This window comes from Heterocephalus glaber, unplaced genomic scaffold, assembly GCF_053883595.1.
Source record: "Heterocephalus glaber isolate CG9 unplaced genomic scaffold, H.glaber_assembly_v1.0 deba00000347, whole genome shotgun sequence".
Taxonomy (NCBI): Eukaryota; Metazoa; Chordata; class Mammalia; order Rodentia; family Bathyergidae; genus Heterocephalus; species Heterocephalus glaber.
In genome coordinates, this window is record NW_028258143.1 from 14,544,545 (window position 1) to 14,567,797 (window position 23,253).

Sequence of the window (23,253 nt, forward strand, 5' to 3'; positions counted from 1 at the left end):
CTTTTGGTGGAGTTCTTGGGGTCTTCTATAGAGAGTATCATGTCATCTGCAAATACTGACAATTTGACTTCTTCATTACCTATCTTTATTCCTTTTATTTCTTTCTCTTGTCTAATTGCCGTGGCTAATGTTTCCAGAACTATATTGAACAAGAGTGGTGATAGTGGACATCCTTGTCTTGTTCCTGATTGTAGTGTGAAGGATTTCAGTTTTTGACCATTTAGTATGATATTGGCTGTTGGTTTTTCGTAGATGGCTTCTATCAAGTGTTGAACTTTTACACACAGGGTTTATTACCTTGTATTGGGTGAAGATAAAATAGTCAAATGAAAGTTAACTACTAGAGTAGGTGATATTCTGAAACACATTTAATCTTTCTAAAAAAATAAAAATTTAACAAAGCTAGGAAGAAGGGTGTACATCTCTGAAATGAGATGTGTTAAAAGGAGTTTTTTAAGTTAAGAGAAATGAAAAATAATATTCAGCAGGGAAGATATATAATTAGGTGATATATGAAAAGTTGAAAATATCAAATGAGGGAAGGCAAATGGTATCCAAGCTGGAGGTGATCAGAAAGCTAAAAGGTATCCTTGTACCCTGTTTCAAACACAGGCCAACTTTATATGATCAGGCCACAAATCTCCAAGGCTTCCTTTTCTGGATTCAAGCCTGCCTTTATGCCCCCAAAGGTTATAAGTAAAAAGCCAGTAGAATTAAGGCTGGCACATTTCCTCTCAAAAGAGGCAATTCCAGTGAGGATTTCTCATGAGCTATCATTTATTTAGAGATTATGGGGCATGAGGTAGCAGCTATGGCCAGAAATCAAGCAAACAATAAAAGAAAGCTCCCATATCATAAGATCACTTCTCCTGTGAAGACACTGTGGGCTCTGACATCTGTGCCATCCCCAGATTGTCTTTCCCATCACCTCACCAAGTTTCACTCTTGACAGACCTTCCAAGGCAGAGATGTGTCTTATCTGAAGTTTCTGACTCTTTTCTAAACAAAAGTAGCAAAGGCTTTTTCCATTGGAGAAGAGACATCTTCCTTCACCATAATTATAGACTTGACAGACAAGGATCCACAACTTTATACAAAACTACAGACCAAATGTCTGTATCTTGCCAAAATTTGTGCATTGGAAACTCCTTCCCAATGTGATGGCAAAGGTGGCCTTTGAAAGGTGATTAGGTCCCAGTAGTACAGCCCTCATGAATAGGATTAATACCCTTTAAAAAATTTCCCAGGAAGCTTATTTGTCCCTTCTACCATATGAAGACACAATGAAAAGATAGGCATCTATGGACTACTGAAGGGGTCTTCACCAGACATTAAAACTATCAGAACTTTGATCATGGTTTTCCCAGCCTCCAGACCTGTTGAGAAATAAACTTGTATTATTTATGAAATACCCAGTTTATGGTACATCGTTATAGCAATAAGTACAGACAAAGACAAGGACTACTGGAGACTAGAGGATGGTGACCAAGCTCATCCTGCATCTGATTTTTAGATGAACTTAACTTCCAGCAACTTTAAGCAACTCTTTAAAAATTCATAGTTTATTTAATTTCAAGAGAAGCATTAAAATGAGAGTTGGTCATACACTGTTTGTTATGCCAGATGGCACCCCAGTTGGCGTGAGTTTATCTGAGTCTATAACTCTCAACTTGTTTAGGTATCATCCCTAAGAGAGAAAAGATGGTAAGCCATTTATATCCACAGCCCACCAGATGTATTCCCCTAGCATATTGTGAGGAGAAATTCTATCGGGGAGTAGAATCCTGGGCCTAAATCCAGCATTTAAAATTTTTACTAGGTAATTGAACTTATTTTTAAAGAAAAAAAAAAAAACCTCAAAGACTACAATTTTAAAGGAGTTTTGTCCAAGTACACATTTGCAAGAAAATGTTTATTACAATCTTCTATCATTCATGGGGGCGAACCAAACAAAGAGAATCAAGCAGTATGTGAGCAGAGCCAGTGTGCTAATGTGTTTACCAAAAGAAACATATCATGAAACCAGGGTGCATCCCATTGTATCCCGATGCTCTAAATATAACTTCATTTCCTTTCTGATTACTTTTCCTTTTCAAATGAAGTATCTTCTGTTTTACAGAATTAATGTAATCATTGGTTCAGATGGCAAAATTAACCAAAAATGTTTGTCTTTAAGCATCCCATGTTTAAGTCCAAGAAAGAAAGGCCACAGAAACACCCTAAATTTTTGTCTTTTCCTTCCCATCAGTTAAAAAACCTCATGAATATTTAATTGTAAAACCTAGAATTTTAGTGTCTCAGAGTGACTCCTATTAATACTGTAGAGATTACCTGAACTACTTTTCTAGGACTACTGTAATGAAAGTACTACAAACTGGAAATCTTAAAAGAAAAAGAAAGGTAGTCTTTCACATATCTGGCAGCCTGTTGCAGGACGTTGCTTTCTGCCCATCTTCTGATGATTGCTGCTATGTTAGTCAGCTTTCCTGTCACTGAGATACAACACCTGACACCCATACCTTAAAGGAGGAAAGGTTTAATTTAGCTCACAGTTTCAAGAGATTCAGTACATGGTCACCAGGCTCCAAGGCAAAACCTCTCATGGGAGAAGGGTAAGGTGGAGGAAAGCTGCTTATGGTACCAGGAAGCAGAGCAGGGGAATAGTGCCAGAGAGGAATGTGGAAGGGATCGTGTTTAGTACCCCAGTCTGTGCCTCCATGACACACCAGCTCTGTTCCCCGAGACTCTTTCATCTTCACGTAGATGAATCAAGGCAGTTGCTATTTTAGGGCCAGACCTTCAAGGTGACCGTCTGTCATATAGGGTAATCCTCATGACCGGTTGTGTCCACCTAACTGTATTGTAATGTCAACCCACAGTGACAATCCCACACACATCTCATTATTTCCCTTTGTGGCCTAGAGTCATGCCTGGTGTCCAGCCCTATTGCTGGTGGCCAAGGTTACTGCAGACATTTGAGTATTCTGCAACCTCAGACAAGTCTTAGTTATGATGCGGATTCAGCCCAGTAGGCTTTGAGACAAAAAAGTAAGGAACTTTTTGGAAAGAAGCTTTTAAAATGAAGTCAAAGGCTCCTTCATTCCAAGTCAAACCATGGGTTTTCTTGTCTGCACATCCCCACAAAGTGATTGTAGCCCTGCTTCAGACGTGCACCCCTGCAAGCTCAGAGCCATGGTCCTTACCTCCCTGTTTGACTTTCCCTTGCTTTTATTGTCATAAGAATTGTTTTAATTCTAAAAATGAGAATTGGGGGGATTAGCTTTAATATTCTGTCATTGTCTCTGGAGCATATTAATTATGGGTTTAAGTAAATCAGATAGCAATTTATGTCCTTATTTCCTGAAAATAAAATATTTTTTATTTTTAATCTCCAGTAGAATAACAAGTTATTTTATTATTCAAATAGGGCTCACTTCCTGCTGTTTTTAATATAATTTTTAATAAATATGTAAATTCTAAAATTAATTTACAGCATATATTGGGAGGCATGATCTTTGAAATGACAAAAATTTGATGGATTGTAAAATTATCCCCCTTAAAATCATCAGTCATAGTGAACAGAGTATATCAACCTCTTATAATTTTACAGCTTTCTCTTCATCCTATCTTCTGTTAGGGACTCACTTACAATTTATTATAAAATTTGGGGGCCATAATTCATTCACAGATTAATTAGATTTTCAGTTAATATCCTATCATTCTATGGGATGAGAGCCAATGGTGTTTTGTTGTTGCTGAGAGTTGCAGGAGAGAAACCCTGACTGAAGCTACCAGCGCTAATCACTAATCACATCCCAACCATATAAAGTGTAACATCCTTCACTGCATTTCTCTTCTAGTTGGCTCACAAGCAAGAGATCTTTAGTGGCCCTGACCAACAGACCAAAATGTACTCAGACATTCTTGTGAGAAGTGATTCCTTCTTTTCCTGTCCTTAAAATGAATTTCCTGTAGCCATTACCTGAAAGCATCAGTAAAAAGGTATGCATGGGTGTGTGTATGTGTATGCATGTGTGTACATGTGTATGCCTCTGTGTGTGTGTGTGTGTGTGTGTGTGTGTGTGTGTGTAGATGTCCATGCTTAGCAGGCTTTTGGTTAAATTTCTTTGTTATAGTGACCTTCCAGCCTTTCCAGCCTTTCCAGCCTTTGGATTAGTTTCATGATTTTCAGTAATCCTTTGGTAGCACGTAACAGGAACATTTAAGGCACATTTTGTCAATAACACTGGTTTAAGGAAAAGTATTTCTCAGTTACTTGAGAGAACTGTAGATGCACATGGCAAAGAAATCATAGGCACTGGATCCAGCATAAACACCAGCCCACTCATATTTAACTAACTGAAACTGTAAGTTTTCATAGAGTTGAAGAAAAGACAATTATGACCCTTCCACTTTCAGTGGTGTATCAGCTCTTATGTGTGAAAAATTGTTACCTTTTATATGAATTAACTTCTTCCACGTTGTAGTTCTTTCTGAACCTATGAAACTAGCCCAACCCAAAGACCTTCCAGGGAGACCAAGGATTCACTTAATTCTTCATCCTGGGGAAGTCATCCTTCATCTCTAAAATCTCTCATGTGCTTTAAGGACAATCGGGTATTCTTTAAGTTCATCACAGTATTTCAAACCTTCATTCCAGGGCAATTCCTTCTTTCATTGTTTTTTTTTTTTATAGTAAGGATTCGTTGCTGTTGTTTTTCTTTTCCTTCACATAAAACTACTTGGATTTTTTAAAGGCCCTACTGACACAGTGCATCTCCCCACTGCTACATGGTATAGTCCCCACTTGTTTCCTTTGTTTTAATCTCTAGCTTTTAGTCTATGTGCTGCTGATTATTTCAAGGACTTTGTTTATGGCAACAGAAATGTCCCTCGCAAGTTAGTCTGTTAATCAAATCTTTGTGAAAAACAAATTCTGTCCTGCTGTTTACTTACTGAGAAAGTTATTATTTCCATCTTCTAAATAAAAGAAACATTAATGTCTTCTGGGTGATTAGACAGTAACTACCCCTCGGGAAATAAATGAAAGTTCCTCACCGGAGAGTAAAGCATCTTGTCCTTGGAACTCAGTCGCTGTTCAGGGCATTAAAGGATATTGCAGAGGTAAAAGAGTTAGAGGGGAAAAAACAGATGACCAGTAGAAAAAATAATTATCATGCTTCCTTTATTCCTCTAACATTTATGGATTGCCTCTGTGCTAGTCATGTTCTGGCCCAAGAGATGAAAAGATAAATAGACTCGAAGTCCCTACATCGCCGACTGAGCCATGATAACCTGTAGAAGCAGTAAGGCCAACTGTTGCTCCAGTAATGGTCCGCAGAGGAATGATGGGAGCACAGGGCAGTGACCAAGGCTCCTGGCCAAGAAATGATTCTCATTTTCTTCCACCTTCCTTCTGAGTCTCAAGCAATGAGTGTGTCTTGGCCTCCCAAAATGTGGGGAGGAAATTTTACAAGGAAAAAAGGTATGAATCAGAGCCCAGAGACATAACTGCCTTGCTGAGCTCAAAACTCAGCCTGTTGCCATTCCTAGCTGGCTAGCTAAATAATGACTTTGATATCTATCTGCATGCTACTGACTTTTTCCTAAGATGGTGCTGAGCCATTTCAATTTTCTCTGCAAATCCCTGGGTCATATGTATCTTGATTACTTTTGAGATTGCTCTATTACCTTTGCTCCTGTGCTGCCATTGGGTACCACCTGGTTAAGGCCATTGAATCTTGAGATTTCTTGAGAATAGAGAATTTTCTTTTTCTCTTCCCCATTTGCCTACCCTTTTGCATAGAGGACCCTGTAATGAGAATTGTCTATTTCATCACTGGGGAGGATCTTATACTTTTCTCCTGAAGTCAAGATATGTATGTCTTTAGCTGTCCATAAACTGGCCAAGATTTAAGTACCAGAGCCATAAAAGCATGGGCAGGTAACTCTTGGCCTGAGAAACCAGCCCGATTCTCCCATGGAACCCCAAAGCACCTAAATCTTGGCAGTGTTGCTATTTCAACTGCACCTCTCTGTTTGCTTTCCAAAACCTTCCTTTCATGAGGAGAGCAACCAAAGAAATCACCATTCTCCCCCTATTTGCTGTCTGGTGGAAAGATGGGAATATGAAGGAAAGAGAGGATTCGTTATAGTTAATCCTAGCTCTTGGACCTAGTAAATTAGAACCTTGATTTCCTAGATTGTTGGAGATACCATTAATCACAGCTTACTTTCCTTTAATATGCTCACAAACTAGAAAGTTGAAAATATGTTCTTCCTGCCACCAGAGAAACATTTATTTTCAGCATTACTGGGTGAAGGGCTTAGGTGTCTACCCCAAGGTCCCTCCGAGGATACCTACTCCATGAATCCTATCCAGAGGGGCCCAATGGTTACACCCAGGCACATGAGCTGCTCTGTTGCATTTGGAGCATGCTGCTGCCCATCCTGAGATAAACATATTGACACTTTCACAAACATTTTCCCTCTGTGCAGTTTTTTTGCTTGAGGCAGGAGAAAGAGACCTTCTCATTACTTGTCTTGAGCGTTTGATAGGCCTCCTTTGAGAAGGTCATTGTCTGCTACAGCAAAATAATCAGGAGATTTCTAGACAAGCTGGCAAGAGAAAAATGATTCATTATTTTAAGAATTATTTTCCTTCAGTCTCCGAAATGGATGAAGGCTTCTAACAATATGTAAGAGAGAGCAAGGCTTAACTTATTATATGAAAGGTTACACTTTAAAGGGAAAAGAAGTTCAAACATTACATTTTTAGCTCCACTACAATATCACAAGGGTCAAGGAGGGCCACCTGTTACCCCCTGGTCTTCTGGATGTTATTGTGCATCTACCTTGAAAGAGGAGGCCTGTTTGCCCTCCTTCCCTTCTCATCCATTTGCTCTAATGAGATTGGAAGATTTTTTTAAGGTTCTATTCAAGCAGCAGCTCCTTTTTCTGGTCCTTGTGGGATGTCAGAATGGATAGCATGTTTATCCATCTGTGGGGTCAACCCAGCCCCACAGTGCTGCTTGCCATGTCACACAAAAGCAAGTATTTTCACAGTACCATCTATTTTGCTGATTTGGAGAGGTTGGGAGGTGGGGAGCTGCTTAACTGCTCTGGATATCATCATGAAAGGGAGTTTATAATACAGCTAACATATCACATCTGATCTCAAGACACCTATTGTGTTGGGTTTATTTTTTGCAATAAAATGTGCTTGGCCCGGGTATAACCCAGATACTCAAAATGAGGGAGCTTGCCTAATAATAATACAGAATTTTCAAATGAAAACTGGAAAGGCTGGACGATCGATATGACCTTGACTACCTACAAACCAAGTAACTTATGGAAATAACATAAAGACCTTGTGAACTCTTTTGCCTGACAGAAGGGTTTTAAATAATATTTTAAGAAAATCAGAAGCAAACATCCTCTGGACCTTCTTTACAGATTAGTTCTGAAATTAAAGACCCCAAGTTACACAATTAACTATTGATTTTGTTGATCCATATTTAATTCTCATAGCAGGCAAGTTGTGTTTACACAGCTATTCGAGGCAGACATACTTCACTTTTACATTAAATTGTTCTGTGCATGTGAGGCAAAGCAAAGTTTATCGTTTTAGTTGTGGATGGCTGACTTACGGTTCATGAAGAGTTTACGTTTGATAATGGGACAGTCCATTTGCTGAATGAACATACTGTCATCCCCAGTTTTACCTTTCATGATTCCAGTTACCTATGGTCAGTACAGTCCAAAAATATTAAATGGAAAATTCCAGAAATAAACAATTCATAAGTTTTATATTGCACACCATTCAGAGTCATGTGATGAAATCTTTCTTTCCTGCCCACACTGTATACCTTACCCTTCTGTGATTAATCATTTAACCATCTTGGTTATCAGCCCAACTGTTATGGTACTGAAGTTCTTGTGTTCAACTAACCCTAACTCAGCAACCTAACTCTGTGTCACTGTGTCATTCACTTCACTTCATCTCATGTCATAGGCACAGCATTATCTCACCCTATTATAAGAAGAAGGGTAAACCTGGGGATATAGTTCAGTGGTGCCACACCTGCCTGGCAAGTGCAAGGTCCTGAGTTTGATTCCCAATACTAGGAAAAAAAAAAAAGGAGAATGTAGTTCCAGATCATTTGAGAGAGAAATCACATGCACATAACTTATTGCAGTGCATTATTATAATTGCTCTGTTTTGTTAATTTTTTATGTGTCTAATTTATAAATTAAACTTAAAATCACAGATATTTAAATATGAAAATATATATATATGTGTGTGTGTGAAAAACATAGTATAAATAGAGCTCAGGAGCCTTGGAACAGAGGGGGTCTTAGAACATATCTCCCATAGTTAAGAGACTACTGAATTTAAGATGGTAGAGAGATGCTACAAAGCTCCTGCCTCCTACCTGGTAGGAGAATTTTGTACCAAGACAGCCATAATGTAATCTCCCTACAGTTTAATATTTTGTTTTCACACCCAATAATATTTGTAAATCAATCTTATTTCTGCCTGTAAGAATGTCATCCTTGAGGCATTTTACACTTTTACTCAGAAGCACCAAGGCACATATCAAGTTTCCCTTTGCTTAAAATGAATAGGACTCAGAATATGAGCAAATTGCCTGGGACTGGCTTAGGCCAGGTAAGACGAAGCTTTCTAGGTGCAGGAAGCACTTGAGGAAAAGGTAGTGCCAATATGTGAACCATCTATCATGGTGGGGGGGATAGTTCCTGTCAATAACATTTTGCCCCCTGAGGCAAAATGTATTGTATTGGCTGTTGCATCAGATTTCCAGAAAGTGCTGCCAGCTGTTTCCTCACCTAAGCATTGGCCAAGTCCTCCTGGAAGGACAGGAGAAGATCCCTGATGGCTCAGAGAAGAGCTGCTCAACCAGGGGACCATGAGATATGGATTCACTGTCTCAAGTCCTGACAGAGAGGACATTGCTTTTGCCAGTACAACATCTATTAATCTAACAGGTGTCCTGCTTCTTGATGCTAATCTGGAATCCTTGCTAGTATGTGCAGGGATAGGACAGCAGCTGTGTGATCACAAATCAGGTGAAAGTCTAAAATCTTACTGTATTAGTTACTTTTTTGATTGCTGAGACAAAATACCCAACACTCAAAATTTTATTAACTCAGTTTGTAGAGGTTTCAGTCCGTAATCGGCTGGCTCCAAGGCAGGGTGGCACATGACATAGGGGCAATAGTTGATGGCAGGGGAAGACAGCAAAAGCAAGCAAGCAAGGGACTTTAGCAACTTTTTCTAGCCCTTTTATCTTATCCAGACTACTTAGGGCAGGAAGCACTCACACCCTTAATCCTAGTGTCCTCAGGCCTAGCTTTGCACCATGAATCAATCACACACTCTAGATTCAGCCAATTCTGAAAAAGCGCCAGCAGCGACTGCATGAAGCTTTAAGTGGACATCTACACACAGCCATAACACTATATATGTCTGTTCCTCGTGGAAAACATACACTGATAAACACTGGGTTGATTATATGATTTCTGGAAGGAACGCTATGAAAACAGATTGAGTAATGACAACACTGTTGAGTCTCTGAGTTGTACAAGACAGCATGTCAGGATCTGAGAAAGAAAGCAGAATAAAATCCAGTCTGTGGCCACCAGAAGCTTGAATTCAGTTGAAAGGAAGGAACATTGACAGGAAAAAAGCCTATAGAGTAGAGTGGTTATAATCTCTCAAATGGATAATTTGAGCAGTTAGGACAGGAATCTGTAAGCAGAAAGATTCCTGTGGATGGAGCTGTCATAGAACCAGCACATAACTAAAGAGGAGCAATTACAAAATTGGGTTACTGTTGACCACAATGTAAAATTAAGAGAAAAAAGAAGAAATTTCAAATTCCAAATTCATCAAATTTAGGAAGTAACTACACTCAGAAAGGAGAGTGTAAATTGTAAGTAGTTAACCCATGAAAAAGATCTCCCTGGATGATGTTATAGTCTAAAAATATCAAAGACATGTTAGCAACTTTATGGAATTATTTTAAAAATAGGATTGGGAGTAGACACATTCATTGAGTTTGATGGAATATTTATGTTCTTTCTTCCTAACTTCACTGAATGTTTATTTTTAAACTTTTTACTAGCACATGGTCATAATATATAATGTTTATATCTCTTGTGTGGAGTTGGTACATGTACAGAACACATCTTAATTCCTTTTTTCACCCCCTTTCCCTTCCCTCTGTCTCTTGATCCCCTTCCCATTTGAGAAAGATTCATCTCCATACTTTCTATTATCTATCTTTTATTTTGGTCTTTATTTATAATCTGTGTTTTTCATATAAGAAAAACTGTGCAATATTTAAGCTTGTGTGTCTGATTTACTTCACTTCACATTATGGTCTCGAGGTGCATCCATTTTCCCACAGATTAATCAAGTTTATCTTCTTTATGGCAGAGTAGTACTCCACTGTGTATAAATACCACATTTTCTTTATCCATTGTTCAGTTGATGGACATATAAACTACTCCCAAGACTTAGCTATTATGAATTGTGCTACTATAAGCATGGGTATGCATGTATCACTGTAATATGGTGTCTTCAGCTCTTTGGGGATGAAACCTAGAGAGGGAATAGCTGGGTAAAGTGGAATTTCTAGTTTTAGTTTTGCCAGTTATTCTTCAAATGGAGGACTGATATCTAGAATATATAAAGAACTCAAAACAGTAGGCCCTCAAAAATAAAGACCCAATCAAAAAATGGGCAAGTAAAATAAACAGACACTTCATAAATGGCCAATAAATACATAAAGAAATGCTCAATGTCACTGGCCATTAGGTAAATGCAAATTAAAATAACATTGAGATTCCATTTGACCCTCAAAATACTGGCTGTTTTCAAGAAATCAAATAACAACAAATGTTGGTGAGGTTGTGGGGGGGGAAAGGAACCCTTCTACATTTTGGATGGGAATATAAACTGGCACAACCACTATGGAAATCAGTATAGAGTTTCCTCAAAACACTAAATCTAGAATATTTGTGTTCTAAATGTCATCATCAGAGCAAACAACAGGCTGGGTAGACTCTTCTAATTCAATAAGGTAGATTTCAGGGACTCATTTTCTGATGTATCTGGAGCTTTGTTCTGTATTTACTTCATATGAAAGTACCCTTAATTTCTATATTCCACATGAACAGTGATTTTGTGCCATACACCACTGTGTCTCCAATGTCTAGAATACCATGTAGTACACAATAAGTGCTCACTAAGTAGCTGATGAAGATCCTGGATGCCCCTTAACTACAGCCCCATTTTGATTCCATGGTTGCTAGAAAATGCTTAATCGATTGGGTGCTATGATGTACTGTGACTTCTACATGGTCCACCAAATTCTATTAGAAGTAATTCTCACTTACCTGGTTATTGAAAGTTAATGGATAATATAAAATGTTTTTTCCTCATGTTGGCACTCATAGATTCATTATAATAGAAACGTAGCACTCAGGAATAATTTGATCACTTTGAGCTTCTCCTGTTCTTCCTCTTCCTCCTTTTTCTTTTGAGGTACTAGGAATTAAACCCGGTGCATTCACATTGAGCTACATTCCCACCTTGTTTGTTTTTTGTTTGTTTAATATTGAGACAAGGTCTCATTAAGTTGCTAAGTTGCCCATATTGGACTTGAATTGCAGTCTTCCTGCCTCAGCCTCCCAGAGAACTGGGATTATAGGTGTGCACTGCCACTCCTGGCTGACCATTTTCATGATAGTCAGAAAATTTTTCCATCGGAAAAAAAAAATAGTTGAAGCTTCTTTTTAAGCTCACCTGATCCAAGAAAGCATATATTTTGTTTTTCTTGAAAAAGCAACCAAAAATCTGTCACTCCAAAATAAAAACATAGCTGCATGGTGTTAGAATACACAGATCTGTCTTGCATGTTGTATTTTCCTCTGACAAAGTTCATTTTAGTGTGCAAATACTTTGACATCTAAGCCAGACGTGGCCCTGTTTGCTAGATAGATAAGGAACATATTTAAGCCATGAAATGATGGAAAGAGTAGTCAGAGATAAAAATAACCACTCTTTGAAGTAGCATATATGCAAGTAGCCAAGTAGCATATATATATATATATATATATATATATATATATATATATATATATATATATATTCGTAATGGTGCATATAAATTAAAGACAGAAAAACCTGATGTCCTCAGTCTTATCAGCCTGACACCTAAATGAACATGTTTAGATGTTCTCATGTCAAGACTTGCTCAGTACTCATTCCTGAATAAAATTTGTAGTTAGTATTTCTATGCTAGAAAAAGGTAGCTAACCCAGAGAACCATCCTCCACTGTGTTCCACTTAGTTAAGCTCCTTACACGGGCTGCTATCGCTGAGCTACCTTGTTTGCCCAGTTCCAGGTCACCGTAAAATATTGCATATTTGACTTTTGGGGAAATTGACCAAAACTCATCAAACATGTTGGATTGCTAAAGGTGATCAGCCTATATTTTAAATAACACTTACACATCCAGCAGATGAGAAAAAAATACAAGTTTCCAAAAAGGCATTTCAGGTGATAACACTAATATCAGAGATTGCAGAAGTAACAAATGGTCTTTGAATATTCATATTCATGTAACAGTTTTACCCAAACTTATCATTTTGTCATTATGCCTTTTCTGTTCCCAAATATCTTTCTCTGCCATAAGCAAAGTTTGCAATTTTCTTTTTTGCCCTCCCTACTGAAGGACATGGCCCCACATCTTCCCCTATCTTCCATATATGGAAAATACATCGCATCTTTTCAATAAAATAATATCTCTTTCCTTGACTCCTTTTGATCTAGTCTTTAAATGTCTTTATGGCCACTGTTATCTCCAAAGTACATTCTTTAACTTTCCACAAGGTATACCATTTTCTAGCAGTCTTTAGTTTTCTACTGACCTGTCTGCCTCTTTTTTCTTTTCCCCAGGAAATAAACTCATCTCTTTTTTTTCCTGGGTTCAGGGGTTCTGGTAGCAGACATTGAAAGCCATTGATCATGGTAAAAGACACCGATATAGTTAATATGGTCATAAAAGCACATCTCCACTGAAAATTACTCTTTCACTTAATAAAACCGGTTTTCCCTGGAGATACTGAAGCATCACTAAGACCCCAATAAGGAAACAGAGTGCCCCCAAGTGTCAGCTCACATCTCCCTGCTGGGCAGTTGGATGGAAGACTGGTTCTCTATTAATGATGCATCACATTAATTTTTCAGAAGGGCAAGTGAAGAGTAGTGTGTCCAGTTGAGGTAATAGAGGCAACTGAGCAACAGGCAAAATAACTATCCAACTTGGAATTTGACCAGGTTAACAAAGTTAACACCACAACTTTTGAGAACAGTGTGAAGGGGCCTCTAGAGCTCACCAAAGGTCATTCTGTCTATTTTTATCTCTCATCCAGAAAGTGGCTCCACCAGGAATGCAGTAAGTGGTGGCATTAAGGAAGAGATTATCTAGTGTCTCTGCAAAAAATGACTTCACCTGCATCTTTTCCCTTGAGGTTGAACTACCCCAACAAATGTCACATAACGTAGACTTGAAGATGTGTACAATCCTCATCTAAGGGGCCCTGAATTAGAATTCCTCCTCCCCATCCCCACAAGAGCAAAACACTAAAATCTGCCCTGAGTCCATCTTCCCAGAGCTCAAGATTTGCTCCTCAGAAAAGAGCTGGGGTGAATCACAACTTCAACTTCAAGGCAAAGCCCTGGATGAGACAGTCTCCACTGACTTACCTGCTCCCAAGTGAAAACCCTCTTGTTGTGGATGTGTCCTTCCAAGAGGAGGGAGCTCCCTAGGATAACACTCCTGACTTGCTATATCTGAACCCCCTGATTGACTTCTCAGGGGACAGAGGAGTGACTTGTTTGTTTAGCAAGTTTAGGAAGGGAACTAGCAATGCATAATCCACCTCTGGATCTTCCCAGTCTCTCTGGAGTCAGGCTGGCTGTCAGAAGCACACACTCCATTCTGTTTCTTTATCCTGTTGATTTTAAGGTAAAACATTTATTCCCCAGCCCAGGGCTGCCTGTTATTGAGCTTGTCTGTTTCTTAAGACCAGTATTAGGAAACTCACTTCTTTGCAAATAAAAACCTCATCTTCCAATTTAGGCTTTATCAATAATGAAGCAAATATTTTAGCTTCCTGTCAGCCTTTGTCTTTTATTTTTCAAGTCATTGAGAACTTAGGTGGGGAAGAGGGATGTTAGGGTTGGTTATTGGGCCACCTCCAGTTCCACTAATAGATGCACAGAAGACACCCAATTAAGAATATTTAGACTCACAGAGCTTTACAGAGTGGGAAGATTCAAAAAACTTTCATGTAAAGAAACTAAGTGTCAGAGGGTCACACAGCTAATTAACACAATGCAAGGAATTGCACACAAGTTTCCAAATCCCTATTTGTAATATGTACTGATTAAGATCCCAAGTTTTGTATTCAGGCTGGTTCTTCCTTCCAAACTTCTTAGCCATTGTATGGGGGTGCATACTTTCACTTCTCCATCTGTATTTTCCCATTTGTATAATGGGAGTGATAACAGTGCTGTCCCATGGGGTTGCTGTCATGGTTAAATGAGGCAATTCGTGTAATGCATGCAACCCCAAACCTGACATATAGTAAAAATTCTGTATGTATAGCTGTTTTCCTATCACATATTTTCTTGAAATGATTGGCAGCTGACCTCTTTAGCAACAGAGAACTTAAAAATTATGTTGATTAACATCCTGTTTACATTCATTTAGACTAAGAGTCATTGTTTTAGGGCCCAGCTGAGAAATGATGCTGGATTCGAATTTGCCAAGTAGACTTGAATCTCTTCCTGACATTTAGATATATTAGTAGATACATTAATATTTTCAAGATATATTAACCAATATTTTTAAGATACAATCAACAGATGGAAACATATTTGAAATAATGAAAGTAGCCTTCATCATAGAACAATAATTAATTGCACTATTTCATAAATTTCTTGTTTCTCCCCAACTATGGACAAGAGTTTCTGGCTGTACATGTACAACATATATCTCTTTGAAACTGACACCATCTTGTATATGTATTTTGTTGGTTTATCACTGCGTTTTTGTGTATCACTTTATGTATTCTCATCTTCCTTATATCTCCTCCTAATTGATCCTTTCAAGTGTTCATGATATTGCTCTAGGCAAAATCTCTATTCCATGATTACTATTGACTATGAAAAAACATGCTAATTATTTCTGTGTTAAATATCATAAATCTAAGTTTCCAGGTCTAATTTCACTTGAACTTGAATTTGTATGAATTATATTTTCCATAAATAATCCCATATAAAGTATAACTGTCTCCAGACTCCTTCACCTTCCAGGCTGATGTAGAGCACAGTGAGATCACACATGGGAAAGCTGTTTAGAAATACAAACTATCTATATATCAGATACTGGGCTAAAACAGCACTTGCCTGAGTCTAGATGTGTGTCTCAGAACCTCTTGGAATGGGCATGCTCTGTGTTTCTACCTTTACAATGAGTGAGTCCGTCCATTACAGAATCTAAAAATACAAGCAAGAGACTCTTTGGGCACATGTTGGTGCCGAGGTAGACTACAGAGTGGTGTGCAGAGGCAGTAGGGGCTTATTAGATGGCTACTTACTGAAATGCCCTCCCGCTTCCTTATTGTATATCTTAATCCTATTTACCCTTCAAAATCTTTCTAAAAGCACACTCTCCTATGAAATTTCCTATGAGAATCAAAACCACAAGATTACACAAAACTGGTCAAATACTAAATTGATTTGGTGAATGATTAACTGTTGGACAACAAAGAATTAAATTAGTTAAGGTATAATCCTCAAGAAATTTCTGAATATGTCACTATCTGCTTCTTGCTTGGATTATCACTAATAATTCTGTGGTTACACTAAAGACAGGAAAATACTGTAAGAATATGGAAAGCTACTTATTTTGAACTTGAAAATATATTCTCATCTTGCCTGTTTAGCCTTATTTTTGCTCCCAGTGCAATAAAAAGCCCCACCAAAAAGTCATCCATACAACTGTTGCCACCTATAGGTGGCAAGTGAAGTAATTTTAATTCTGGTGAAACAGCATATAAAGGATTTGGGGATGTGTTTTAGAACCAACATAATTCTTCTCAAACACAAATCCGTACTGTGTTTATCATTATTGTTTTCTCCTGTAATTCTTACTTCAGATGCTATCTTTAAAGATCCTGCTAATAGTTGTTAAGTACTTTTCCAAGCTAAAGGTTCAGAAGTTGGACTCTGCAAATAGACCCCCAGGTCAAGGTCCAAACTTCACCAAGTACTACTACAAAACCTTACACGAGTTATGTAACTTCCCCAAGCCTCAATGAATGCCACCTACCCTAGGGAAGTCCTGCAGGGATCAAAACAGTCCCTACAAATTTTTGTCAGCACCTGAACAGTGCTCAGTAAAAATAGGAACGTTTTTACCATGACTAGTTTGCAAAGCATCTTTCCATGCAGCTGCTAACAACTGTCCTGCACTGTTTGGTGAATATTTGCCAGATAGATCATTAATGCATTACTCTTTGACCTCTGTCCTTCCTTCTATTTGCATTTAAATGTAATGTGACTTTAAAAGTTTGAATATACCTGACATCTGACAAGCACAGTTGAGGCTAATTCAGTATGTTCATACAGGGGCAGGGAAGGAAGAAGCTACTTAGTGTCGTCATTCTTGGCAGAACTACTGGAAAAGCCCAAGCTAGCACTGGAACCTAAAGGAGGTTTTCAATGAGAACCTCCTGACAATTTAGTACTGGGTTAGGCCTTTAGGGAGGAAGAAGGTGAGGGTAGGGTGACAGGTAGAAAATAAAAATAAAGCATAATACATGATCCAGAGCTCAGAAACTCAAATAATCTGTGCGTAGGGTTGCATGCCTGTAACCCTAGCCCTCTGAGAGGCTATGGCAGGAAGATTTGAGCCCAGCCTGGGCAACATTGATAGCAACTTAGGGAGACCCTGTCACAAAATAAAAAATAAAAAGGGGTGAGGATGTAGCTCCATGTAAAGGCCCTGGGTTCAATCCCTAATACTATGAAAAAAGAAAAAGAAAAACCTCTGAGACAGTGCAAAGATTGCAAGTTGATGAACATGCTGGGTTCTTTTATTTTGTTTTAATAGGAACCAATACTCAAAAATCAGTAAATTTTTAATATAAACAAATACTGACCTAGATTTATGTCCTCACCTTTGAAGTCAAAAGATCTGAACCCACCTTTGTGCTCGGCACCAATAATCTAGATCTAAATAGATTCTGTTGCCATTAAATACAGGATATACTCCCAAGTTCCCTAACCTGAAGTTGAATGTTATTTGTCCCTTTTTGTCATTTGCACTGATGTTCTTAGAGCCAAGAAATATTTCTGCACTCACCTTTCATCCAAATTGTGGAAATAAAAGGGAGCCTGAGATGACTATGTTTTTCTTATTAATGGTCCCTCATTTCCATAACTCCCCTGGCCCAGTTAGTCCTATGTTATATTTAACTGAAAAAAACAACCTTAAAGCTTGAAACCTTTAGAAAAGGTGATGTACCATCCCATTGACAGTGCATGTTTTAAATTCTTTCCTTACCTCAGCCTTCATATACAGAATTATACTTTTGTGTGTATGTGTGTGGTATGGGGTATTGAACCCAGAACCTTCACACTGAGCTACATCCCTAGGCCTTTTTTATTTTCTATTTTGAAATATAGTCTCCCTAAGTTACTCAGTTACCCAGGCTAGGATCAAACCTGCATCTTCCTGCCTCAGTCTCCCAGGGTACTGGGATTACAGGTCTGCCCTACTCTTCTAGCCCAAATTATACATTTTATCTGTCTATGTTCCAAGACTACAAATTTCTGTAGTCTAGGTTTTCAGTTTTAGTGTTCATCAGAATCATTATATAAGCTTGTTAAGAAGGGGGGATACCTGAGAGTTTCTGATGTAGTAGTTCTGTTTGCATTTCAAACAAGGTCCTTAGTGATATTGATGCTACTGCTCTTCTGGGGAACACATTTTGAGAAACACTGTCCTAGAATAAGAATGCTGCCTTACATTTATTAAGCATCTTCTATGTACCAGAGGCCTATAGTACTTTATTTCTAAAACCTTAGTTAATCCTGGAGTTCAAGTGTGTCTCATCACCATTTACACCTGAAGAAGGATGCATTCAGCCACTGCCACAGCCAAGGGAAGGGTCCAACCTCCCCTATAGGAAACAACATTAATCAGCCGTGTATTCTCAGCACCCAGATCTTCTGTTTACTTTGTGGTAGCTTCTCTAATAAGTATTTTTTTTGTTGTTGATGTTGTTTTGTTTTGTTTTGTTTTGGGTTTTTTTGGTACCGGGGATCGAACTCAGGACCTTGCTCTTGCAAAGCAGGCAGCAGAACCACTGAGCTAAATCCCTGGCCCTAATAAGTATCTTTTTAATGATGTTGAGATCTACATAGACCAGAAACAGGGGAGAAAAATGCTTGCAGTTTTGAAAGAGAAAGGACTAAGACATCCAAGTGAGGAGAAAATTGCATTGAATGCCTTTTATGTACCTAAATGTAAATGCACATTTACAATTTGGTAAATGAAGGTAAATGTTTACTTTCTCCAAAGCATTTCATACTCCCCGTGTATTTTTAATACTGTGCTATATAATTCTGTGGAAAAAGGAATGCTAAAAAATTGGCACAACATAGAAAGGGGCTCTTTCATAGAGTTATTCTTCATCAGAGAATCCCTGTTCTACAGTCGGCTAGAAATCTGTTGCTCGGCCCCCTATGGTTTCAAGATAGCCACCTGAGACTGAAACTGAACTCTTGCAGGATGTGCCTGCATGTTCATAGCATGAGGAAGGAACCGCTAGTCTAAGGCTGACCTTCAGATATTCCCTTGGAGTATCACCACTTCCCATAGCAGAGAAACTCTGTGCCTGCTCTTGGGAGCCCGAAGTCCTCCCCTTCCGTCTCGCTTTTCTCCTTCTATTTGCTGTGAGATCCATAGGTTTGTGGCCATATCTATCTGCCTCTCTAGAAACTCGATTTCCTCACTGTGCCTTTTTGAAGTCCAGCATCATCACATGGGCCAGGGGCAAGTTGGGAAGCAGAACTATATATGGCTTTGGTCTATCATTTAAATGGAAGATTTGGGTAACAACATGAAAGCACATATCTTGCCCCTCTGTAACAGCATGGTTTAGCAGAATAAGAGCATGGGTCACATTGAAATTCTAAATCTGTTTTCTGTCCCTTGCACTGCAAGCTTGGGCAACTATTCTGTCACAGTGAGCTTGTTTTCCTCATCTTTAAAATGGGTGAACAGGAACAAGTTCTGATGTTCTGGTGTAAAGTATAACAATATTATCAGAAAATTCAAAATAACTAGAGGAGAGGAGTTTAAACATTCTTACCACAAAAATGATCAGTGTTGCCGGGGATTTAGCTCAGTCGTTTTACCACCTCCTGCGCAAGCGCAAGGACCTGAGTTCAATCCCCGGTACCAAAAAAAAAAAAAAAAAGATCAATGTTGGGGGTAATAGGGTAAATAACTTGATTTGATCATTACTATATATATATCTGATCATTACTATATATATAATCACATTGTATTCCATACACAGTATAATTGTTATGTGTCAGTTAAAAATAAAATAAAACTTAAAAAGAACACATGGGTTGCAAACACAGTAAAATGTGAGTTAAACATAACTTTCAGGTGTGAAAAGGCTGGTAGAGAAAATCTGTCAAGAGCCTTTCACCTAGTGGCTGCTTAGTAAGCCGCAGCTATCATCGTTTTTAAGCCCTGCCCCTGCTTCTTCCTTCTGTTTGATGGAATTTTTGCCTGAAAGAAAAGAAAATGAGAACTACTTTAGAGGCTTTCACACTTTCACTCTTCTCATGGTCTTCTGCATCTCTGCTTCCCTTTGTCCTCGCCAGCCTGACTGGGACTTGAGCAACTGAACACAATCCTGTTCACTGGGCTATCTGCAGTGATTACTGAGTGTGACTGCAGTGTTTCATGAAGTTCTAGAGGGTGCTAATAACATCCTACAAATATCCCAGTATAACCTGGGATATTACTAGAATCTGCTGGACAGGGGAGTTACTAAACTGCACACCTTTTTCTATGGGTTTTACACACTTGAGCCTTCTGGAAGCCACAGCTAAAGACCCAGAGATCTCTTTCAAGTATTTTAAGTCCCATAAAGGGATGAAATGCAAACATGATAATGCTTCTGACAAGTTTAATATCCTCTTAAATTTTATAGCAATTTAAGGGATTTTCTGCCCTTTTTTTTTTTTCAAATTACGGTAACTTCTGGCTGAAACTCAATACATATCTATATTTAGAAAAATTCCTACTAACACTTAGCAAGGAATCAGAGTTTGAAACTTCGATTAAGAAAAATAAGGCACTTTACCTGAATAAATTTCAAATGGACTCATTTAAAATGAAATTAAATGGCACTTAACTGGTTTGTAAATTGGGACCTATTTATCTCAGTAAAATAATTAAAGTCTTGATTTATCTCTAAAATTGGTTTTATTATTACATTTAATTATACTAGAAGATTGTTAAAGACTTGTAGGTTCTATCTCTTTAAACTACACTTTATACACATAATAATTGAATATTGGATAGGATAACTTGATTTTCCAAAGAAATATGTTTCTAATATTTTCCTCTTTTTATTGCAGAAATTGAAACAAGTTGAAGAAACAAAAGAAGATCCTGAGCATAGATTATCTAAAATTTCCCTTGAGTCATTCAATAAATTTAACAGCAATACTGTGATTTTATTAGAAAAAGAGAACTCTGTGAGCAAGGTTGAAGGACAAAAGGAAGCAAGAGAAAAAAATGAAGAGGCATCTTTAAGTAGCTCAGATAGGCCTGGGGTAGACAATTTGGAATCTTTGAGTGATTCTTTATATGATAGCTTTTCTTCTTGTGCAAGTCAAGGTTCAAATGATATATAAAGGACTTTTTAGCCCCTTAGTGAGAGCTGGGAATAGTCCACTTAAAAAAGAAAGCAGGGAGGGGGTGGGAGACATAGAGCTGTTAACCATAAACCATTGCAACACCAGCGCCTACCTTGTCAAGTACACAGCAGGCAACCCACTAGGGCTTGTTTCTCAGACAGGGCAATAAATAGTGAATCCATTTGTTGTGTTTCAAGAGGAATAAAAGTAAACATGATACAGAATTCTTAATTTTGCACTTTTTAAAATACTTGTACAGAAGTTGTAAATTTTTTGGAAGAGAAATTATATTTGTAGGGAAGAAAAACATAGCAATAAAAGGAATCTGTGCCATGCTCTTGAAATGATGTACTAAGTCTTAGAAATTGATGATAATATATATTTTTTTTAAATACCAACTAAAGATTTTGTGAAGTTCATTGTAGTCCTCAAATTATTTGTAAACCTAAAACACGGCCTGTGGAAAAACCAGAGAGATCCTACTCATCTCCATCTTGCAGTCTTATTTTGATAGATGTTTTTAATTGCAGTGCAATTGTAAAATTGAAGAGAGATTTAAGTTTTAATAATAATTCTGCTTTCACTGAAAAATGAAGTGTGGACACTGGGAAATGTGACCCTATGTCCAGAAGCAACCTAATCCTATTTCCATTGGTTTTTCCCTCTAGACAGTTCCTTATATCCTCTTCTACTTAGTGCTTCTCAATGATTCTTGATGTTATTTGATGATTTTTATCTTCCTACTTTTTAAAATTAAAATCTGGGTACTCTAGAAATGAAAACAAATTTCTATTTGTTATGTTCACTTTTTAACAATAAAATCAATGGTTGGTGCTAAGAAAATTTCTTACTTTTTAATATCCTTTTTTTCTACAAAGACTGTTGATATGTAAGGATAAATTCTATTTTAAAGGTTATGTGTATTTTTTCTAGATGTGAACTATTTATAATTGCTTTTGTACAGGAGCTTGTAAACTAGGCATAGTAGAGACACTTTTAGCATCTACTTGGTTACTTTAGCACACAATTGTTTCTTTAAAGAATATTGTATTATCAGTGTTATTTTAATTTGTGCAATTTGTTATATTTTAATTTTGTTACCCTAAATGAAAATTATGTAAAGAGGCCTTGTCTTTCAGGCTTTTAAAAATCCTTTTGTTTCATTTCCGAATAAAGCCCTATCACAATTGTACCCCTCCATATGCTGAAAAGAATTTGCTCAAGGACCCTCTGGCCCACACAGTTATACCGGTAGTGATTCACACGTGCTCTGAAGACGGCTTATCCCGAAGGAATAAACAAACTGGCCCTTTTGCTCCCAAGATAGTAATGCAGCCAATTGTAAGATCAGAGCCTGCAGACAGGCCAGGCGAGTAATAGAGCCTTTCAGTCTCCCGGAGGGGTTAACCAACTAGAAATGAAAGGGGGGGGGGGGGCTGCAAAGGCAGTGAAGGAGCCCGAGGCAGACTCGAAGGATCTCTGCAGAGGAATTACAAGAAAGTCATTTACGCCCATTTCCAGACCTGCTCTGCTGGCAGGATGGGGAAATAAACGATCTGCGTCCCAGCCTGAGAAAGCTTCCCCACGAGGAGGCGGGAAAAGGGGCCAAGTTTAGGAGGCTATTTCCACGGAAATGGATGCTCCCTGGGGATCTGGGGTAAAGGGGTGGGAATGGGCGGGATTGGGGGTGGGGGCACAAACGAGCTCGGGCGGGCACGCAGACTCCGGCACCACCTGCTGCAAAGCTCCGCGCGGAAGGCGAAAAACAGCCCCGTGGCGTCCGGGGAATAAGCAAGGTGGGTGTCACTCGGAATTGGTGAAGAGAAATTTGGGGTACGTGGGAGGAAGAGCCAGTGTCCAAGTCATAGACAGGAACCGTGCCTTGCGCAGCATGTATACTTGTAGCTCTTGGCCTTAGGGGCCCGAAGGAAGCCTGCCCCTCCTTTCGGAGGGAGGGAGGAGGAAAGCAGTCCTCTTCGCCCGGATTTGTTTGCTCCTGGGTTCTCCAAAAGGTCGTCCCTAGGGCTCGCCTCTGTGCTAGGCGACAGGGGCTGTGTCAGTGCCCCCTCCTGTGGCGCGCGCCAGAGGGCGAAGGGAAGGTGGCCAGGACCTGCACGGCGGTCGGGGTTCCCACCACACTTCTACCCACCCTGTGAAGGCCGAGCCCGGCAGTGACCTGTCCTGAGGGCCTCTCTGAGGAGGA

At 38.7% G+C, this 23,253-nt stretch overlaps 2 protein-coding genes across 17 annotated transcripts in view; both read left to right on the forward strand.

Moving 5' to 3' along the window:
* Nckap5 (NCK associated protein 5) overlaps positions 1 to 22,242 on the forward strand; it is a 915,317-nt gene extending 893,075 nt beyond the window's left edge. For 15 of the 16 annotated variants that reach the window (XM_021236818.2, XM_087195889.1, XM_013076858.3 and 12 more), the window contains one exon: positions 20,769 to 22,242. In XM_021236818.2, the coding sequence (XP_021092477.2) occupies positions 20,769 to 21,047 (279 nt within the window). In that variant the 3' untranslated portion in view covers positions 21,048 to 22,242. The remainder of the gene's footprint in view (positions 1 to 20,768) is intronic. The other variant, XR_002386357.2, reaches the window with a different exon arrangement.
* A 488-nt stretch (positions 22,243 to 22,730) lies between these two features.
* Lypd1 (LY6/PLAUR domain containing 1) overlaps positions 22,731 to 23,253 on the forward strand; it is a 37,511-nt gene continuing 36,988 nt past the window's right edge. The window contains exon 1 of the mRNA XM_021236790.2: positions 22,731 to 22,846. The gene's annotated coding sequence lies outside the window, so the exon portion shown is untranslated. The remainder of the gene's footprint in view (positions 22,847 to 23,253) is intronic.